Here is a 19,876-nt window from a genome sequence, read left to right as displayed (position 1 = left end):
CATTTATATAAATGAGAATAAAGATTTGTAAGTACATTCTCAAAAAGGCCTCATAACAATCAAACTCAATCCAAGTACTTGTTATAGACTTTTTCAAACTCTACATATTTAATACCTTCTGGATCTGGAGCCATGAGAAGCTCTACTTCTGTGGAAACACTTGTGAAGAAATCCTTCAGGAAGAACAAGGCATCCTAAAATTGAAAGATGTAATTATATCTAAAGGGTTCTAAAACTATGAAACGAAGTGTCTTGAAGTCTTATATTTCACTCATTGTTCATATACAGCTATAATTTATTCAGTCCCTACTCTGTGTCAAGCATTGTTCCTATTCTCAATCTCTCCCTCTCTCTCACACATAAACACACACACACACACACACACACATACACTTCCTTGTTAATTCTCACAACTCGGAGAAAATTAATTTATAGATGCAGAAATTACGACAGATAAGTTAGAAATTAAACTGTTATTTCTAAATCAAAGTACATTTTGGTTTTCTTAGAAATATAGTAGTCTCATTCTTAATTTGGCATTAGTTCTCACTCTGAATTGGTAGCAGTGATATTACTAAACAATAACAGCAGCTAGCATGTACTGGATACTCAGATGTGCCTTAAAAGTTCTTAATGTCTTATTTCTGCCTTTACCACTATGTTATGTTGCCTTAAACATTTTCTTCATTAGACATGATATTCAAAATAAAAATTGAAAATAAATAAAATCACCCAATCAGTGTGGTCTTTTCTGAAATTCTATGGTATGGACCATTCTTGGTGCTGTGTATGCAAGCCACATTTGCCCATTATTAGCAGCTTCATTAAGCCTTACTGAGACTGACAAATCCATTTTGGAGAATATGAAAATTAAATACCAGAGCCTGTTCTTTCTTACTCTTCCCTCCCATTTTAAAAAACTTTAATTAATATAAAACGTTAATATTGTACCAAGCCGCAATGTGAAAGTGAAATACAGGGTCACAGTAAGTGGCAGCACACCAAGTGCCTGACTGGCAATTCCAAAGGATCCGATCTACTACTGATCACACTTGTCAGAAGTATAAATGATGGAAGTTAGAAAGGTATTTTTCTAGATAACATGGCATATGGGAGACTGAGGGCTAGGACTGAAGAACAAACAGGCGGTTTCAACAGTATTAGAAATATTCTGGATCTGCAGTTGGGGAGTAAGTTCATGAATTGTTCACTATATTATTATGCTTTACACATACGTATTTAAGTATATATTTATATATTATTTACACTACATACATTTATTATAAATCACTATATATGTGTATATTTACATATATCCAATATTACATGTTGACAGTTAATAGTATATAAAATGTTATCCTTTGGCCACCAGATGGCGATATTTTAATACTATGAATGTTTTGCCTCCAAAAAAAAACAAAGAGAAAATTCCAGGTATAAATGTGCCCTTATTTAAAAAAAGGGAAGACTAAAGAGACAGTGGTTTTTACACATTTTTACTACAAACAACAGACAAAGGGATACTGATCATCAGCTTTTCAAAATGTTCTCTAAATTTTTAATTTTGGTATTTATGCTGAACTCTTTACAACTCAATAAGACAAACAACCTAACTCTAAAACTAGAAAGACACAGGGATTTCCCTGGTGGTGCAGTGGTTAAGAATCTGCCTGCCAATGCAGAGGACATGAGTTGATCCCTGGTCCAGGAAGATCCCTCGTGCTGCGGAGGAACTAAGCCCGTGCGCCACAACTACTGAGCCTGCGCTCTAGAGCCCGCGAGCCACAAATGCTGAAGTCCGCACACCTAGAGTCCGTGTTCCCCAACAAGACAAGCCACCAAAAAGAGAAGCCCGCGCATGGCAACAAAGAGTAGCCCCCGCTCGCCGCAACTAGAAAGCCCACACGCGGCAACGAAGACCCAACAGAGCCAAAGATAAATAACTAAAATTTTAAAAAATCACTTAAAAAAAAAAAACTAGAAAGACACACACTTCAAAAAAAGAAGATATACAAATGTCAAATAAGCTCACGAAAAGATGCTCAGCATCATTAGTCATCAGGGAAATCCAAATTAAAACCAAAATGAACACCAAGTAAGGTAGCGAAAATTAAAAAGACAACACCAAGTTTGGTCAGAGCGTGAAGCAGCTGCTGCCCTCATCTGTTCCCGATGGGAGCCTACAATGGTACAACCACTGTGGAGAACTATTCGGCGGCTTCTTATGATGGTAAACACACATCTACTCTATGACCCAGACATTCGGTGTATAATTACCCAGGAAAACTGAAAACTTATGTCCATAAAAGACTTGTACACAGATTTCATAGCAGCTTTATTCATTAAGAGCCAAAACAAGAAATATTTGTCAAGCTCAAACTGTACACCTAAAATCTCTGCATTTTATTATATGCAAATAATACTTCAATAAAATCAATTTTTAACTTTAAAAAATATGGTTTATTATTTTTGTTAAAACTTCACTATAAAATTGTTATTTCTAGCTTTAAGGTCCCATGGTAAAGGATATTAACAGTGTGATATGACTTAAGGTATTGAAAGAAATGCTTTCAATGTCATGCTCAGGTGATGCTGAAAAGAATCACAAACATGCCAACCGGTACTGCTACATGTTCATCACTTCCAACCTCAGCCAAGCACCTGTCCTACCCAACGGCCTCACATTGCATCTCACAACCTGAATTAGGCTCTCAATGCCTTTACAAAAATTCATAATTTTTATTATGACCCTTAAGACCCAGCTCGATTTTCACCTCCTCCAGAAAGCCTTTACTGCTCACCCCTCATCTTCCAAACTCCCAGCCCGGCTTAGGAGCCCTCTTCTGGTGGGACACATCTTCATGCCTATCTTCATCACAGGGTGTTAAAGTCATTTGTCTCTTTGTCTCCCCCACTAAACAGAGATCTCTGAGGATGGGATGTTTCTTCCTCTTTGTATTCCCAGCATCCTACTTCAGACCTGGGACAAGGGTGGCATTCAGCAAATGATTTGGAATTAACATATTTTCCTACACAGATTTCCAGGTAGTTCAATACTAAAATGAACATCAGACCAGGAAATCTGGCCCCTTCAGATTTCGGATCTCAAATCGCCTAGTTACACAACCTCCATCATCTACTTAGCTCCCTACATGGCAATCACTCCATCTGCCTAGTGTCCTGCCTGCCCTACAGGTACACTGCGCTTCACAAGCAACTGCACCGACTTTCAACAGCAATGCAGCTTCTTAGAAACAAGAGAAAACAACACATTGCTTTCATACTTACTGTCTATGATCCAGTGAAGATAAAGTCAGAGATACGCTTGGTAAGAAAAATATTACTCAAAGCATTCTCATTCATCAACTGATATGTTTTCAAAAGAAAAACTAAAGAACACAAATATTTGGCTTTCTATTCAGATGACCATTTGGTATGGTATGTCAATCTTAGAAGACACAAACTAGAAAGGACTCTTTTGTATCATAATATTCCTAGTTAAGGCATACGTATTTGCAGCATGGCTTTGTTTCCCTCGATCCCATACCTTGGGGAATTATTTCCCATTCCTTCTCAGTTTAGTCATAACATTTATTTCTCTGATTGTTTTTGCTAAGGTTAATATTCCTCCATTTTAAAATCATAATGCTTTATAGTTCTAAAGAAGAAATTAAGCTCAATATTAAAGAAAAGGTCTATTAAAGAAAACTGGGCTTGATAAGTCTGGTAAAGTCATGCCATAAAGATAAATCTCAAATTCTTGCTCACACTGGTGATTTTCACAGATCAAATTTCCAATAAATACTTCATCATATTCCTACTAGGCCAATATGGATAAATTAAATTAAAATATGGGTTTCAAAAGATATTCTTCTCATAATGAGAAAACATAAATCTAAAATACTCACTGGCAAGACTGACCCAGCTCAGAAGCTACAAATATTAACATAAAGTTGTGCTAAACTTCTGTGCTTCACAACACATCTTCTCTGAGATATTCCTATATTTTGTTTACAATATAAACATTACTTTAGATTATCCCTGATACATCTATTACTTATTTAAATAATGAATTGACATTATTCAATCAATGTTATTTAATCAAACAAATAATACCACCCCACATATACTCCACTTCCAAACCTGAGCTCACACCAATATGTAAGGTATAAGGGGAGGGTTTTGCTATTTCAAAAGCAGATTATTATAAAAACTCCACTTATTTTCTGTAGTTGTTATATGCTTCAGTTAATAATAACTGCTAACACTTCTGCTCGCTAACAGTGTGTGCCAGGCACCAAGCTAAATGTTTTACATACACCAGTCTCCTTTAATCCTCATTTTAAAAAAAATGACGCTACATGTACTATTACTTTTTCCATTTTACCAGTGAAGAAACTGAGGCTTGGGGAAATTAAGTTACCTACCAAAAGCCACACAGTTAGTAAAAGAGAACTGAGATTTAAGCCCAGGTCTGACTCTAAACCCACACTCTTCACTACACTGCACTACTACCAAGTATCACATCTTCATACACCGAACAAAGCTTGTAAAACACCAACTATGCTTTAAACAGCTCTCTGGGAAGGCAAAACCCAGGATCATTTGATGGGGTGCTTGCTAGGATATAGGAAAGTGGATTTCTTTACCTCTTTCCATAAATCTCTGCTTTGTTTGTGACCTGTTCAAGTGCCAATTTACTAATTTGTCATTGTGCCCAGGGCAGGGAATTCTCTTCCAGATGCTGTGATTACAATCCCCTGTATCTTTCAGTAGTGTATATCGAGGAGTCCCTTCATCCTCTGAAAATACCTGTATATCTGCATTAGGAGTACGTATGTAAAGATCAGAGAACATGAGAAGCAGGTATTAAGCGCTATGTCACGTAGACAGTGCGCAGGAAACTGGAGGACAAAATCTAATAACGTTTATTCACTAATAATTCAGATTCCAAACAGCTAATGAATTTGCCCTATTCTTTACCAGCAGAAGTCTGTTTTAATTATGCAACTTCCATAAAAGTTAAATAATAATAAACATAATTCTACTAAATTAAATCTCTTATTCTGAATGTGGGATATATATTTAAACATAATTCCATGCCTTATGCTTGTAATACAAACCTGGTCAATATTGAGGCGAAGTGGCATTAGTGACACTCTGAGGCAGCATTCCTGTGGTGACCTGCCAGACTCCGGGCGCACATGTAATGCTTTCACTGTCAGCTACGAGATGAGACAGACAAACACATTTTTTCCCTAGTGATAATATGACCTTGTTTTCATTAAAAAAAAAGAAAAGCAAAAAAGAGGAAAAAAAATCCTATATCTAGTCCGTATATCAGAACAAAAACTGGAACTGTTTACCCTCTTCCCTTAGAATCCTGAATCTAACTTTTTTGGGTCACACACTCTTTAAAGAATCTGATGAAAGATATAAATTCTCTTTAGAGGAAAAAACGCAAATGATAATGTTGTACTCGCGTCTCAAAGAAGTTTGCTAAGCCCCAGTAGCTAATCCATAGACCCACACTCCAGAGACAACTTCTGTGACGTCTTCTTCTGCAAGTCCTGAGCTGATCATTTCTATTCTAAGAAAATTTAAAAGTTAGAAATGTGGAATACTGCCAACAATTTCGTTTAAATATTTCGTGTTAAGTGTTTTGTTTTTTTGGCCATGCCGCGTGGCTTGTGGGATCTTAGCTCCCCAACCAGGGATCGAACCAGGGCCCTTGGCAGTGAGAGCATGGAGTCCTAACCACTGGACCGCCAGGGAATTCCTTGTGTAAGTGTTTTGTGTAGATCACTATGGACTTCTGGTTTTCCTCAGGTATTGATATATTGGCAATTTTAGAAACAACATGCAAAATAATTTTTAAAACATAAAACTTTAAGCAGCGTATTTAAAAGGGATTTTCATATAAAAATGAGAAAAAAAATCCCATAATTTTCCCTAATCCAAAATAAATCTCCTGCAGTTAGATACAATAAAAATACTTTTCTGAAACTAATACAACAACAAAATATATGAAGTTTTAAATCTTACCATGTTGGAATGAGCTTTTCGAGGCATTTCTTTACTGCAATACAGGTACAAAAACTTATTCATCTGTGATGTTGCCAGACGATCTCGAATTTCAAGATCCTGCACGATGAACACCTGCCGGGAGACCGGGTGTTCCAAGAGGCTAGAATCGCATTCTGGTTTGCATGGGGGGTAGACCTCGTGCTGAAACTTCACCTTTACAGAAGAGAAAGAACACAGAACAATCTCTACATTTTATTTAAATCAGATTTTCTCTTTAAAATGTAACACATCACTCATTTTCTTTGAATTCTCAGCTTTCGATTCCACTTTCAGAGAACAGCATAACATCCCTACATTTGTTCACGTATTTATTTATTAATCCACGTGTTCAGGACCATACAAGGAAAAGCCTGACTGACATTTCTTATTTGACCTTGGTAAAATCCCTATCCTTTTCAAGCAAAACGCTCAATAGGCATAAGTCATAAAATTATTATCTTGCATACCTATGAAACTGCTTGGAGGCAAGGTTCAAGTTCCAAAAGGGCGCAAGGATACAATTTAGTATATGGAGCTGTCATCACTGCACTGTTTCTATGATAAGCGCCCTAATATTCGACCCTTGGCACAATCCCAGACAAGCTGACAGAATTAACTGCATCAATGGCACTGGCAGCCTGGGCTCCTGGTCTCTAGATGCTCACAAAGGACCTGAGACCTGTGTGCTATCCAATGGCAGGCCTTCCCAGAGACAGGCTCCAGCGCAGTGGTTCCCCAAGCACAGTCCTGGGTAAAGTGGTATCACAATCACCTGGGAACTCATTAAAAATGCAAATTCATGGGCCCTACCTCAGACCTACTGAATCAAGAACTCTGGGGCCCAGCAACCTGTGTTTTAACAAGCCCTCAAGGGGATTCTGATGCTTGTTCAACTCTGCGAGACACTGCTCTAGGGGTAGCCTGGGAAAACAAAAACAAAAACCCTAAATTTTCTTAGAGTATTTGAGAAAGAAAAAGAGGCAAGAGTTTCTATACAAGATCCCTGCACTTTTCCTCTTACACCCCAAGACCACATGGGGGAGGGGACAGGGAGTAACCAAAGAACACCCACTAATGCTCCTACTTCGGTGGATTTTTCCTTTCAAAATGTCACATTACCTTGCTTAATTGTATTTCCATTAAAAAGTCATGGTTTCTTCCTTTTCCCCCACATACCACATTACGTCCATGTCTTGCAGGTGTGTGAGAAGGTGAGCTGTGGGGACTACTATAAATGAAAAATAAAACCTTTTGTTAAAGGAATAGTCAAAGAAAGGCAATGAATGACACCAGAAAAAATAACAGGATGAAAAAAGAAAAGATTACAGAACTAGCAAAACACTGCCACAAACTGTATTGCTATAAATCAAAACCGCATCTTTTATCTCTTGGAGACACTGAGAACATAAATGTTATTACTGCCGTTACAGCAATCATCTACTTGCTAAACATTTAAAACTACAGAAAACGCTAACTATGATGTTGGTGTGCATATCACAAGATAGACTTAGAAATGAGACCTCCGTGTAAGTTCCTTATTACTTCAGAAACCCCTGTGAGTCAGAGGACAAGTCCTAGAAATTCCAATTAACACGGAAAAGAATTATAGTAAAGTTATAAGTTTTTTTAAAAGCACTTTTAAATAGAAAAAGTCATTACAATGCTATGCCAAAGGTTCCTACCCCGTGAAGCCTTTCCTGACCCTCCCCACCCCACTGAGAGTGTTTACCCTTAGTCTCTGCCTCCTCTTTCCATCCAGTTCCCTTCTAGAACCATGGAATAAGGCACTCATTAGCAGGTACTTCAGCAGCATCCACGCTGTGCTGGGCACCCTGCTGGGTGCTGGAGAATCAGGGGCACGCGTGGTCCCCACCTCCTGACGCACACACTTCACTTCATTGCCCTCACTGGCTCACGTAACTCTCTCTCCCTTCTGAACTTAGGACAGGGTCTGGGTCGTATTCATTTTAATGAACGTGCCTCTAACACAGGCTCTGGCACATGGTAGGTACCCGAAAAATTTTGCTGAATGGAAATGCCTTAGGTCATCATATTTTAGGAAAAAAATACAAAGAATGCAAACAAGTTTTCAAATGCAAAACTTTAACATTAAAAGAGTAACATTTAAATTACAGTTTTTAATATTACTTATTAATAATTCTTAAAAGGATAAATTCTATGTATTTTTAGCGAAAAGAATATATTGGTCTGGTGGTCCAGTGGTTAAGAATCCGCCTTCCATGGGCTTCCCTGGTGGCGCAGTGGTTGAGAGTCCGCCTGCCGATGCAGGGGACATGGGTTCGTGCCCCGGTCCGGGAAGATCCCACATGCTGCGGAGTGGCTGGGCCCGTGAGCCATGGCCGCTGAGCCTGCGCGTCCGGAGCCTGTGCTCCGCAACGGGAGAGGCCACAACAGTGAGAGGCCCACGTACCGCAAAAAAAAAAAAAAAAAAAAGAATCCACCTTCCAATGCAGGGGACGCAAGTTCGATCCCTGGTCGGGGAACTAAGATCCCACACGCTGCGGGGCAACAAAGCCCTTGTGCCACAACTACTAAGCCCACGCGCCACAACTAGAGAAGCCCGTGCGCCACAACAAAGAGAGTATATTGGTCCGCCAAATAAACTTATGTAGAAATTAACTTACATATAACTTTTAGCTGGAGAAGCAGGAGGGGCTGTTCCAAAATCTTTTCCTCCAAAAAGATGCCAGACAAGAGAGACTTCTTTAACCAGGTACCGAATTTCAGGAATAGGAAAGTGTAACGGGGCTTTGCTCGTATCTGTCTTCTTAACAGGCAGACTAAAATAATTATCTCTTATCACAATCGCATCATCAACCATTATTTTTACAACTGGTTCTTCTTCCTTCTCCTAAGACAAAGGAAGAGGTAACACATACTCTCTTATTTAAGTAGAAACCACTGATTATGGTGCGCATCTCAAGGGGATTTGATTCTGCATTCTTTCTAATAATTTCAATATATAGTGGAATAATAAATACTGACGATAATCACCGCGTAAGATACTCTGCTTTATTAACAATAAAATGAACTCTCTCTTCTATGTGAATCACTCCATAAGAATTTTTTATAGTCTACGATTTGGCTTTTGCTACTCGTTTGACAATAAAAAGGTACAGATTCAATGCTTTACCATTTTGTTTAGTGAACTGTGGATTCATTAAATCCAGACCATGCTTTTTCAATGTGAGCATGATTCTAAAAAGGAAATTATATATACATTAACCAAGCATTAGCCTTCTCACAAATCACATCTTATCTTTCCCAATTCTGGTGTTAACAACTCTGTACAGAACTCCTTTCTGCCATTTAATTTCACAACCCTGAAGAGGTATCTTACTACATACTTACTCTGTAGTTCAATAAACAATGCAGGAGACTTTGCAAGTAGAGAGTCTCTGAGAGATGTTCATAAAAAGAGTAAAGTATAACAAACATTTACAAAGTCTCAAGAGTAAATTACAAAAGGAAGTAATTCTGAACTGTAAAGAGTTAACAAAACCTAAAGAATCTTTTCAGGTGCCCTTTGGTCAATTCAATTTATAACACTATTTTAAGACATTAATTATATCATCAATTTATTACCTGAATGGTTGCTCTTGGTGCAAAGAGAATGCAAAAGTCGTCATTTTCTGTGGGCATGCCTGTCACCGCATCACTCATCAAGTGGTGTGTGAATGAGGCGTAAGTGGGTCCAGGCTCCTGGGACACGTTTCCACTCTCATCAGGAAACAGGAAGAGGTCTGAACAACATGGCTCCTGAATTTGAGATTTTTCATCCAAAACACCTAGGTGAAAAGATTACAACATTCAATTTTGGCATATTTTAAACATCAACAACAATAACATTTATTAAGCATTTTAGGACTTCCCTCGTGGCACAGTGGTAAAAATCCACCTGCCAATGCAGGGGACACAGGTTCAATCCGTGGTCCAGGAAGATCCCACATGCCATGGAGCAACTAAGCCTGTGCACCACAACTACTGAGCCCCTGCACTGCAACTACTGAAGCTCATGCACACTAGGGCCCACGTGCCGCAACTACTGAGCCCGCGTGCTGCAACCAAGGAAGCCCGCGCACCTAGAGCCCGTGCTCTGCAACAAGAGAAGCCAACGCAACAAGAAGCCCGCGCACCGCAGCAAAGAGTAGCCTCCGCTCGCCACAACCAGAGAAAGCCTGCACGCAGCAACGAAGACCCAACACAGCCAAAAATTTTTAAAAAACAGTATCTCACTTATTTCTTACAATAACCTTCTGACTACTAATAAAAAGACTAGTAAGTATGAAGTTTTCTAAGAAACAGTAAATGATGGACTCATAAAGTTACAGACAGTCTCCTCTTAGTTATTCAGTGTCAAAGAAGTTCAGGAATTCAGCAGCAGCTAGTTAGTGAGGACTGGAGTTCCATTTTAGCCAGCATTTCATATTGACAATTATGTGCTGTAGGTGGAGTTCTAGAAGAAACTCCTTGGACAATATGGCAAGGAGAGGGGAAATAGTTACATGTAGCAGCGTCTCACCTAAAACTATAGGAAATCTCTGCTCGGGGAAGGGGTGGGGGAAACAGTTGCCAAGCATGTCTTAGGCCAGGGAATGAGTCCAAGCAATAAAAAGACTCCTTGGGGGCACTGGATACCCAAATGGGACACCTGTTCTCAGGTAGCTCTCACAATATGAAGTTCACAAAAGGCTGCATGTGTGCAAAAATCTGTACGTGAACATATATTTTTTTATACATTTATATTATATATTAGATTCACTCATTCTTTTCTTTTCTTTTTTTGTGGCCGCACTGCATAGTATGCGGGATCTTAGTTCCTCCCACTGGGGATCAAACCCATGCCCCCTGTGGTGGAAGCATGGAGTCCTAACCACTGGACTGCCAGGGAATCCCACAGATTCACTAATTCTTTCTCCATTCATTCATCCAAACCAAACCCTGTGATTTGAACTAAGAATACTACGATGAATGCGGTGACATCTTAGCCCGGAAGGCTCTCAGACTAGACATTCTCCTGTGGCAGTACTTTGAACCCACTCATCCTTGTAAGTGCTCAGTGTACAGTACAGAGTCCTGTGTGTTGAAGCTGCTCGGTAAATATTCATTAAACATTCTTTCCCACATGAGTAGGTTAGCTGCTAACGTTTATTACAAATAATGTTAGTACACAGGGAGCTAAAAGTTCCCATTTGCTTCCTGAGCTCTAAGTTATTCTAAATTAGAATGAAAGCAACACTGAATGCTAAACTTCTATAACACTATGAAATAATTTTTAAAAATTAAGATCTCACAACATATAGAAATAGCTATGTTCAGCCAATTAGAAAAAAAATATTTTTAGATAGATACTTCAAAATATTTAGATGCTTCCACTTGGCTGTAAAGCTCTCTCACTGTCTGGTTCCTCCCTGCTTATCTAACATTACTGCCTAATTCTTTTCCACAAGAAGGGAACTTTTGTTCCAGTATTAACAGCCTGAGTTACTAGATCATTAAGGCTCATACACGCCTCTGGGCCTCTGTTGATGTTAGTGACCTTGCCAAGATTATCTTCTCTCTCCCCTCCACACGCCTAGGTCCCACACACTTTTTAAAAGCCAACTCATCTCATTTTCACTGAAGTCTAATGAAGGGATTCCAAATCCTTTCCGACCAGTGATTAGAGTGTACACTACATTCTGAAGTGTCTTCTTATATCACCTCTGGATGGTTCTAAGCACTAGCCTCAGTCTGGTTCAGGGCCAGTTTGCTGCACTAGACCACGAGCTACCAGCTACATAAGCCTTGCCTTCCACTTTATCTGTCGCCGCCCCCCAACACTCTGGCCAGTATTATTTATCTACTAAACATTGAATGAACACAAGCTGACTAATAAATACCCACCAAAACTCAGACCTGTCTTTTCCTTAGTAAGCTGCTTACTGAGGACTCTGTAAGAACACAAACAATGTCAGCCTCAACTACAACATCACAGCTCCCAGGAAGAAGTCCTGGTCTGTCTCACCATTAGACTGTGGTTTTACAGACGCAGCAGCCTCTTGTGTGTCAATTTCCTCCATAGCGTCACTCATCAAATCTCGTAATATTTGTTGATCTGCTTCAGGAAGCACTGGACCACGTGAGGATGACCGACCAGCGGAATCTACCTACAGCCAAAAACCCTAATTAAAATCAACTTGAAAATGATCTAAAAAGCAAATTACTCAACGTTTATTTTGTCCTAGAAATATACTACATTTCACAAAAACATCAAAAACAGGAACACATTCATTTTTCTATATTCTCTCAGCAGGTGTTACATTTTCATTTTAAGTCTTTAGTATTTTCACCCCAACAACTACAGGTAAATAGAAATAAATGTGTTATCATCTCAAAGCCGACACAGTGAACTGAATCTTGAAGACGTAATACATTCGAAAAGAAGGAAGGTGAAAAACACTGCAGTGAAGCTGGGGGAGAGGGGGGTCTCTCTGTAAAGAGTCCGATCTGCTCAAACCTGATGGCTGCCATGACCACCCTCTGAGACAAAGCCACTGTAGGCAGAGCCTCATTTCTTGGAACCAATAGACACCTAAAGACAGTAGCGGGTACACGTGAGAGGGGAAATCTACTAAAAGGTGATTTGTGGAGTTCAATTCCAACATTGATGCTTAACCATTTTTGTTAGTGAATCGTGGATTCATTAAATCCAAACCATGCTTTTAAAATGTCAGCATGGGGCTTCCCTGGTGGTGCAGTGGTTGGGAGTCCGCCTGCCGATGCGGTGGACGCGGGTTCGTGCCCCGGTCGGGGAGGATCCCACATGCCACTGAGCCTGCGCGTCTGGAGCCTGTGCTCCGCAACGGGAGAGACCACAACAGTGAGAGGCCCTCGTACCGCAAAAAAATAATAATAATAAAAAATAAATAAATAAAATGTCAGCATGACTCTAAAATGGAAAGATCTCATTTGAAAGGGATAATTTAAAATAACTTTTAATAAACTGGAGAATAAAAGAGAAGAAACAGTAGAGAGAGAGTATCATAAATCACTTCATTATCAGGGAGAATACAGCAGGAGCAAGGAAACAAAAACAGAAGCGTAACACAAATGAGGTGTAAGATCAGCGTGAACGAAAGATAATGCAAGGCCTGTCAGACCCTTACTGAAGGATCCATTGACCTAAGGGGACTGAGAATTCTGTTCACAGAAGAGGCCATGAAGAAGAATAAAAAGACTGATAAAAAGTAAATGCTAAACAAACTGGACATTGTTCTATCTGGACATATGAGAGGGCAGAGAGGTGACAGCTGGGGGCATAAGAAAGCAATGAACTGGAAATCCAAATACCTGCATATTGTTGCTGCTACTAATTAGGGCAAATTACCTAAATTCTCTGGGTCTTATTCATCTACTAAACAGAGATGATAACCTTTAACCTCTCAACTGCACTGGGTAAGAGGAAATCACATATGAGAAAGTATACTGAAAACTGGATAGAATTGTAGATAACAAATATGAAAGATAATGTCATATAAATAAGTCTTCTGGTAATAATACTAATTCCTGCCACCTTCTCATAGCATTTTTACATACAACTTGCATATAACAGACTCTCACATGATAAATGTTTTCTTTCTTCCCTGAGGACATATGAAAATAACTTAAGTCTGGGAAAATGTATGTTGGTTGAGAATATTAATGTTCTGAAACTGAGAGCATCAAACAGTAGAATGGTTTTCCAAAAAGGCCCATGGAATCACCTTTCTAGACCCCATCACCCTGAAAGTAAGAATAGATAGATGATTATTCAAAGTTGCCTTTCTACCCTATGACTGTCAAGAAGACCTCGCCAATGTACAGGTCACTCGCATGTCTGCAATGAGGAGAGGTTGAGTGAGTTCTAATGAATGAGGCTGGCGGCTGTACCTTCATCTTTCTTTGCGGGGCTCCGGACTTCACGTCCGCCTTGTTAGCCACATGTAAGTCCCCGTAGCTTGCAATGTACTGAATGAGATTCATTAATGCAGCACAAGAGTCCGAGCACGTTCTAATATGGACAACGTCACTCGAACAGTGTAATTCAAAATGCGGCTCAGTCTGGACAGGACACGGAAAAAAGGATAAAAATGTCTACCAAAACAAGAGAAAAAAATGTTTGCATCGGTTTACATTAAATAAAATATAATATAATTTGTCTTGCCACAGGAAACATGCATTTATAATAACTCAATCTTAACTTTAAAATATTTTATCTATTTCTGACTAAAATTAGGTAAGTGGAAAAATAATTTTACAGTAAGTTCAGTATGTTTTTAGTCTCTTCTATAAAAAAAAAAGGGCTTAAAAAAATATCCATTTATTTTAATAACTTACTTGCTCTCCATCAGAATCAGACTTCACTGCAGTTATGGTTAATTCCAAAAGCCCCATATCCATCACACGAACATAATCTAAAATTGTTTTAAGTAATTAATAAAATATCTGAGTATAACTTTCAAAAAATGCTTATCCAACAAACACCTAATAAAACTTGTGTTTCTTTAAAATTCATGGCAGGTAGTAGTACAAATACTTATAATGTAATGGAAACATAGTTTCATCCTACAAAAATCCTACAGTTCACTTTATTTTTAATTAGAAACAAAATCTGCCTTCTATTAAATAAACCAGAGTATATATAATTTGATGCATTTCACCAATGTTATTGATATTACAAACTGGTATTACAATATTCAGACTGATAAGATCCTTAGTTCACTGGCATTATTCTAGAATTAAAATGCTTAAAAATATTCAGATGCAAAAAATAAAAGAGGATTCATCTATCCCAGATTTTGTTTTTTAACTCTTACCTCTATTCAGGTTTACAGTGACAGTATTACACTTGTCAGACAGGTGTAAAGCAGCTTCATCCAAGATTATTCTGGGCAAAAAAAAGATAAAATCAAGATCTAAAAAACTAACCTTGAATATATGCTGCATGATCACTATATACTTAGCTGTACCATTCTTTCTGATATAAATATGATCAAAGTCATATGCAGTTTCTAACTTACAAATGTCACCTAACATTTCTTTGTTTTTGTAATATTTATTTATTTTTTTATCTATCTTTGGCTGTGTTGGGTCTTAGTCGCGGCACACGGGAACTGCAAAATGCGGCGTCTTTCGTTGCAGTGTGTGGGCTTCTCTCTAGTTGTGGTGTGCAGGCTCCAGAGCACGTGGGCTCTCTAGCTGTGGTGTGGGCTTAGCTGCCCCGCAGCATGTGGGATCCTAGTTCCCTGACCAGGGATTGAACCCATGTCCCCTGCATTGGAAGGCAGATTCTTAACCACTGGACCACCAGGTAAGCCCTAACATTTCTTTAAAACTCACTGTTTATGAGTACTAGAAACATTTAAATGGCATAAATGAGATTAAATCATCTGCTCGAATCAATTTTAAATTTTCAGCAATTTTAACAGATGCCCAAATTCACAAGGTTTAAATTAGGAAAATGAAGTGTATCAGGTATTATGGGAAGTTTACATATAAATGTTTTAAAAAGTTAGCCAATAATCTCAAGAATTAATTTCCTCCCTAAAAATGAAATACAGTAATGAATTGAAGAGGTGGGACGAATCATCTGAGAAAGAAAAACTGAAAACTTGAATAAAGGAACATGACTAATAGTAAAAGCATGTTGCTTTTAACAAAGATTGAGACTTTAATCAAAGGGTTGAGATAAAGCTCTGTCAGTATGTTTTGAACAGCTGCATTTAGTAGACAGAGAGGCTTAACACGGTACCTGAGAGTAGAAGATGATTTATCCAAGGCAACACTACTTGAAATGCTGAATGTTTCAACAGTAAGAAGAGATCGGATTGGCAAATAAAGAGGCCTATTACCACAAAGAAACAAGAGAACATTAGTCTGCTGCAAAAGAAAAGAAACTCCCTTTAAAGAGCATTTTGAACCTTAACTCTACTGAATTACATATTTTTCCTCAAAACTTAGTACATATTTTAAAGACTAAAACTTTATTTTGCTCCATTTATGAACTAACCTATAATCAAGTGCACAGCTCCAGAGATGAACATGAAAGGTTGTAAATGAAGTTGGAGGATTGTATCCCAGAACAGGTTCATCAGCAATATTCAAGAAGTATAAAATCTATAATCACAAAAATATAAAATGCCCTGCTTTAGAAGAAAAAAAAAGTTTTGATATGATATCCTTAATACCAACATGAAATAAAATAGCTCACAAAAAAACCAAACATTTAGTGGAAAATCATAATGTTAAAAGAAAATCATCATTTGAAGGAATTCATTTCAAAAAGTATTTGCATAACTAGAATTTGAAATGAAGAGGCCCGTGTAACAACTGCAATGCTACAGAGATCTTGGAAAAATCATATCCTATGAAACTAACAAAGTATGTATAATATACTTTCAACATTACTTTGCTTGGAATAATTCTTTTGAAAAAAACAAATTTTGCCGAAGACTGTTTAAAACTCTCCATCTGGTTTTCTATAAAATCCACTGTTGGGAGAAGTTCCTGTTCCTTAATTTATACCCAGATCTATCTGAAAACCAGTCCTTCTCACCAACATCTACTCTATATTTCTATCTAACTAAAAAAGTTAGGCTAAATCTCTCCCTTACAGCCAGCCAGTTGACTAACCATCTCTCTACCCCCCGCTCCATTCATTCTCTCTCTCTCTATATTTTATGTTTCAGAATGTTTCTGAAAGCATTCAAGTTTAAAATAATTTATTATTTTCCAAGCACAAAGAAAAGGTTTCTCTTTCTAAGGAAAATGAACAAGAATCACAGTGTGCTAGTTTTCATTCTCATATAAAGAAGAGTTAACTTCTTACCCAAAGTTTCCTTTGAAAAAATGTAATTAACCAAATACAGTTATTACACCGGAAATTAATTACAGAATTCCTTATAAATGCCTCAGTGTATATTGTTGGCCTAGGGGATAATTCTGAAATTACGGCACTTAAAGAATATACAGTTATAAGTGCAAGTCAACACTCATTTATTCTCCTCTATGCCAGGCACTCGATAGGTCCCTTCCCTTTAATGATAAAACATAACTTTGTCTTTGAGATGTTTAAGGACCAAACTTTAAGGTAAAAAATCAATTACATTCTGGGGTGGTGATAATGTTCTATTTCCTAACGTAAGAGGTGGTATTTATATAGGAGTACTTATTTCATGGAAATTTGATGAGCACTGAATATTTATGATTTGTGAAACTTCTCACTATGTGTATTATATGTTAACATAAAGTAAAAAATAAATCAATAAATATACATCACAGCTCTCTTACCTGCTCATGCCAGCTAAACCCGGAAGGAAGCATTCTGTGCTGGAGAGTGGCTCCTTTCAGTCCCACAGCAATGAGAAATTCCTACAGAGCAACACGAAGAATTATATTTATCACCTACATAACCCTCTGGCTCAAAACTTGAAAAGTTTCTAAGAAAACAAATGTGTTACATTTATGCAATCATTTTTATTAACTAGTAATCAAATCAGCAGCAAGTATTTAATGGTATAAAAGTACAAAACACACACCTTTGTATTGGACTCTGATTTATCAGACAATATTTTAACTGCAACAGAGAGCATATTCAAAGTGTCTCCTCCAACACCATCTGAAGAAGCTCGACTGAGGCCATCTTCTTCAGAGGAATAAATAGTAGGTTCTAACCAATGTGGTCGGGTTGAACTGGGCAGTCGTGTTTCTGTAGAAGGAATTGCTCCATCCACTATGCCTATATCCACAATGAGGTGACAAGATAACAAAATGATTATTTGAAATTAATTCACGAACTTCTATAACTCAAAACAAAAATCCATGTACTTCCATTGAATATAACATACCCTGGAGGCAAAATGACCAAGAACCAGCTTGACATTAATAATTCACTCTCCTCTACTAATGTTGGTATAAGTGACTATCCAAGTTAAAAAAAAAAGAAATTGAGATCTGAAATGCTAGAAAAGTTAAATTTAAATAGGGAAATCTAATAAACATTAAGAATGTGCAAGTATGTCATTTCTATTCACAAAGTAACACAAGGAATGTGCTCAAAGAGCAAATTCTGTATGTTACCAAAAGGAAACACCACTTAAGAGAAAATAAAGAATGTAAAGTCCCATCAACTGATCAATGTATACTAGGATATGGTATATCCAATTCCTTGTCAATAAAAAGGAATAAAACACTGATACATTTGGATTAACCTTGAAAACATCATGCCAAGATGCCAATCACAAAAGACCTTCTATTGTATGAAACCATGTATACGAAACAGCCAGAATATGTAAATCCATAGACACAGAGAGTAAATCAGTGGTTTCTTGAGGCCAGAGGGGACTGCAGGGCTCGGGGTTTATAGCTCAAAGATGCAGACTTCTTCTGAGGGGTTGATGAAAATGCTCTAAAGTTGACTATGATGATGGTTACACAGCTCTATGGAATACTAAAAACCATTGAAATGTATATTTTAAATGGGTGAATTACATGGTATGTGAATTATATCTCAATATGTTGTTGCAAAAAAAACCATAAAGTCAACTTCTAATTTACAATAATTATTACCTTGCTAGTGGAATCAGAACACCCTATAGAAAATAATTTCTAACGTTCAGAGTTCTGTTCTCTGGGGGCAGGCTGAGCCAGGACACGCACCCAACGTTTGGGGGCTGGAGCAATACGTGGACGCCACGTCGGCCTTGTCACTGACCCCACCGGAACACGGCCTGAGAGAAGCGTGAGGTGTGGGTGCCACATCTCGGGGCTATGGGGGTGACCGGGTACAGAGGTGGAGCCAGCAGGGAAAATGACTTTGAGGAGGTGATGGTGAAATTGAAGTCAAGAAAATGAGGAGATAGCTTTGGGAAAAGCCAAGCAGAGACATTCCAAGTCAAGAACAGTTTGTGCCAAGGCCCTGAGACAGCTGTGTGGATGAAAGGCTCTTGGTGCTGCAGCAAGGAGTCAGTGCTGTGGCTCTGAGGTGGGAGAGCCAACTTCAGGACTCTGGTCCACAAGAGACCTCCCAGCTCCACATAATATCAAACGGCAAAAATCTCCCAGAGATCTCCATCTCAACACCAGCACCCAGCTTCACTCAACGACCAGCAAGCTACAGTGCTGGACACCCTATGCCAAACAACTAGCAAGACAGGAACACAACCCTACCCATTAGCAGACAGACTGCCTAAAATCATAATAAGTCCACAGACACCCCAAACCACACCACCAGACGTAGACCTGCCCACCAGAAAGACAAGATCCAGCCTCTTCCACCAGAACACAGGCACTAGTCCCCTCCACCAGGAAGCCTACACAACCCACTGAACCAACTTTAGCCACTGGGGACAGACACCAAAAACAATGGGAACTACGAACCTGCAGCCTGCAAAAAGAAGACCCCAAACACAGTAAGATAAGCAAAATGAGAACACAGAAAAACACACAGCAGATGAAGGAACAAGGTAAAAACCCACCAGGCCTAACAAATGAAGAGGAAATACGTAGTCTACTTGAAAAAGAATTCAGAATAATGATAGTAAAGATGATCCAAAATCTTGGAAATAGAATAGACAAAATGCAAGAAACATTTAATAAGGACCTAGAAGAACTAAAGATGACACAAGCAACGATGAACAACACAATAAATGAAATGAAAAATACTCTAGATGGGATCAATAGCAGAATAACTGAGGCAGAAGAATGGATAAGTGACCTGGAAGATAAAATAGTGGAAATAACTACTGCAGAGCAGAATAAAGAAAAAAGA

General features: G+C 38.4%; 1 protein-coding gene across 2 annotated transcripts in view; it reads right to left on the bottom strand.

Annotated features, from left to right (window-relative positions):
• The window catches only part of ATG2B (autophagy related 2B), a 76,592-nt gene that overhangs the window by 14,288 nt on the left and 42,428 nt on the right, over positions 1-19,876 (bottom strand). Inside the window, exons 22-35 of one of the 2 annotated variants that reach the window (XM_060003959.1) lie at positions 17,646-17,845; positions 17,398-17,478; positions 16,118-16,224; positions 15,860-15,952; positions 14,925-14,995; positions 14,446-14,522; positions 13,999-14,202; positions 12,095-12,236; positions 9,673-9,875; positions 8,712-8,938; positions 7,186-7,294; positions 6,046-6,240; positions 5,124-5,225; positions 116-194 (exon numbers count right to left, since the gene is read on the bottom strand). In XM_060003959.1, coding sequence (XP_059859942.1) covers positions 116-194; positions 5,124-5,225; positions 6,046-6,240; positions 7,186-7,294; positions 8,712-8,938; positions 9,673-9,875; positions 12,095-12,236; positions 13,999-14,202; positions 14,446-14,522; positions 14,925-14,995; positions 15,860-15,952; positions 16,118-16,224; positions 17,398-17,478; positions 17,646-17,845 — 1,890 coding nt within the window. The remainder of the gene's footprint in view (positions 1-115; positions 195-5,123; positions 5,226-6,045; positions 6,241-7,185; positions 7,295-8,711; positions 8,939-9,672; positions 9,876-12,094; positions 12,237-13,998; positions 14,203-14,445; positions 14,523-14,924; positions 14,996-15,859; positions 15,953-16,117; positions 16,225-17,397; positions 17,479-17,645; positions 17,846-19,876) is intronic. The other variant, XM_060003960.1, reaches the window with a different exon arrangement.

This window comes from Delphinus delphis, chromosome 2, assembly GCF_949987515.2.
Source record: "Delphinus delphis chromosome 2, mDelDel1.2, whole genome shotgun sequence".
Lineage (NCBI taxonomy): Eukaryota > Metazoa > Chordata > Mammalia > Artiodactyla > Delphinidae > Delphinus > Delphinus delphis.
Note: the sequence above shows the minus strand (reverse complement) of the source record. Positions and strands in the feature narration are given on the sequence as shown.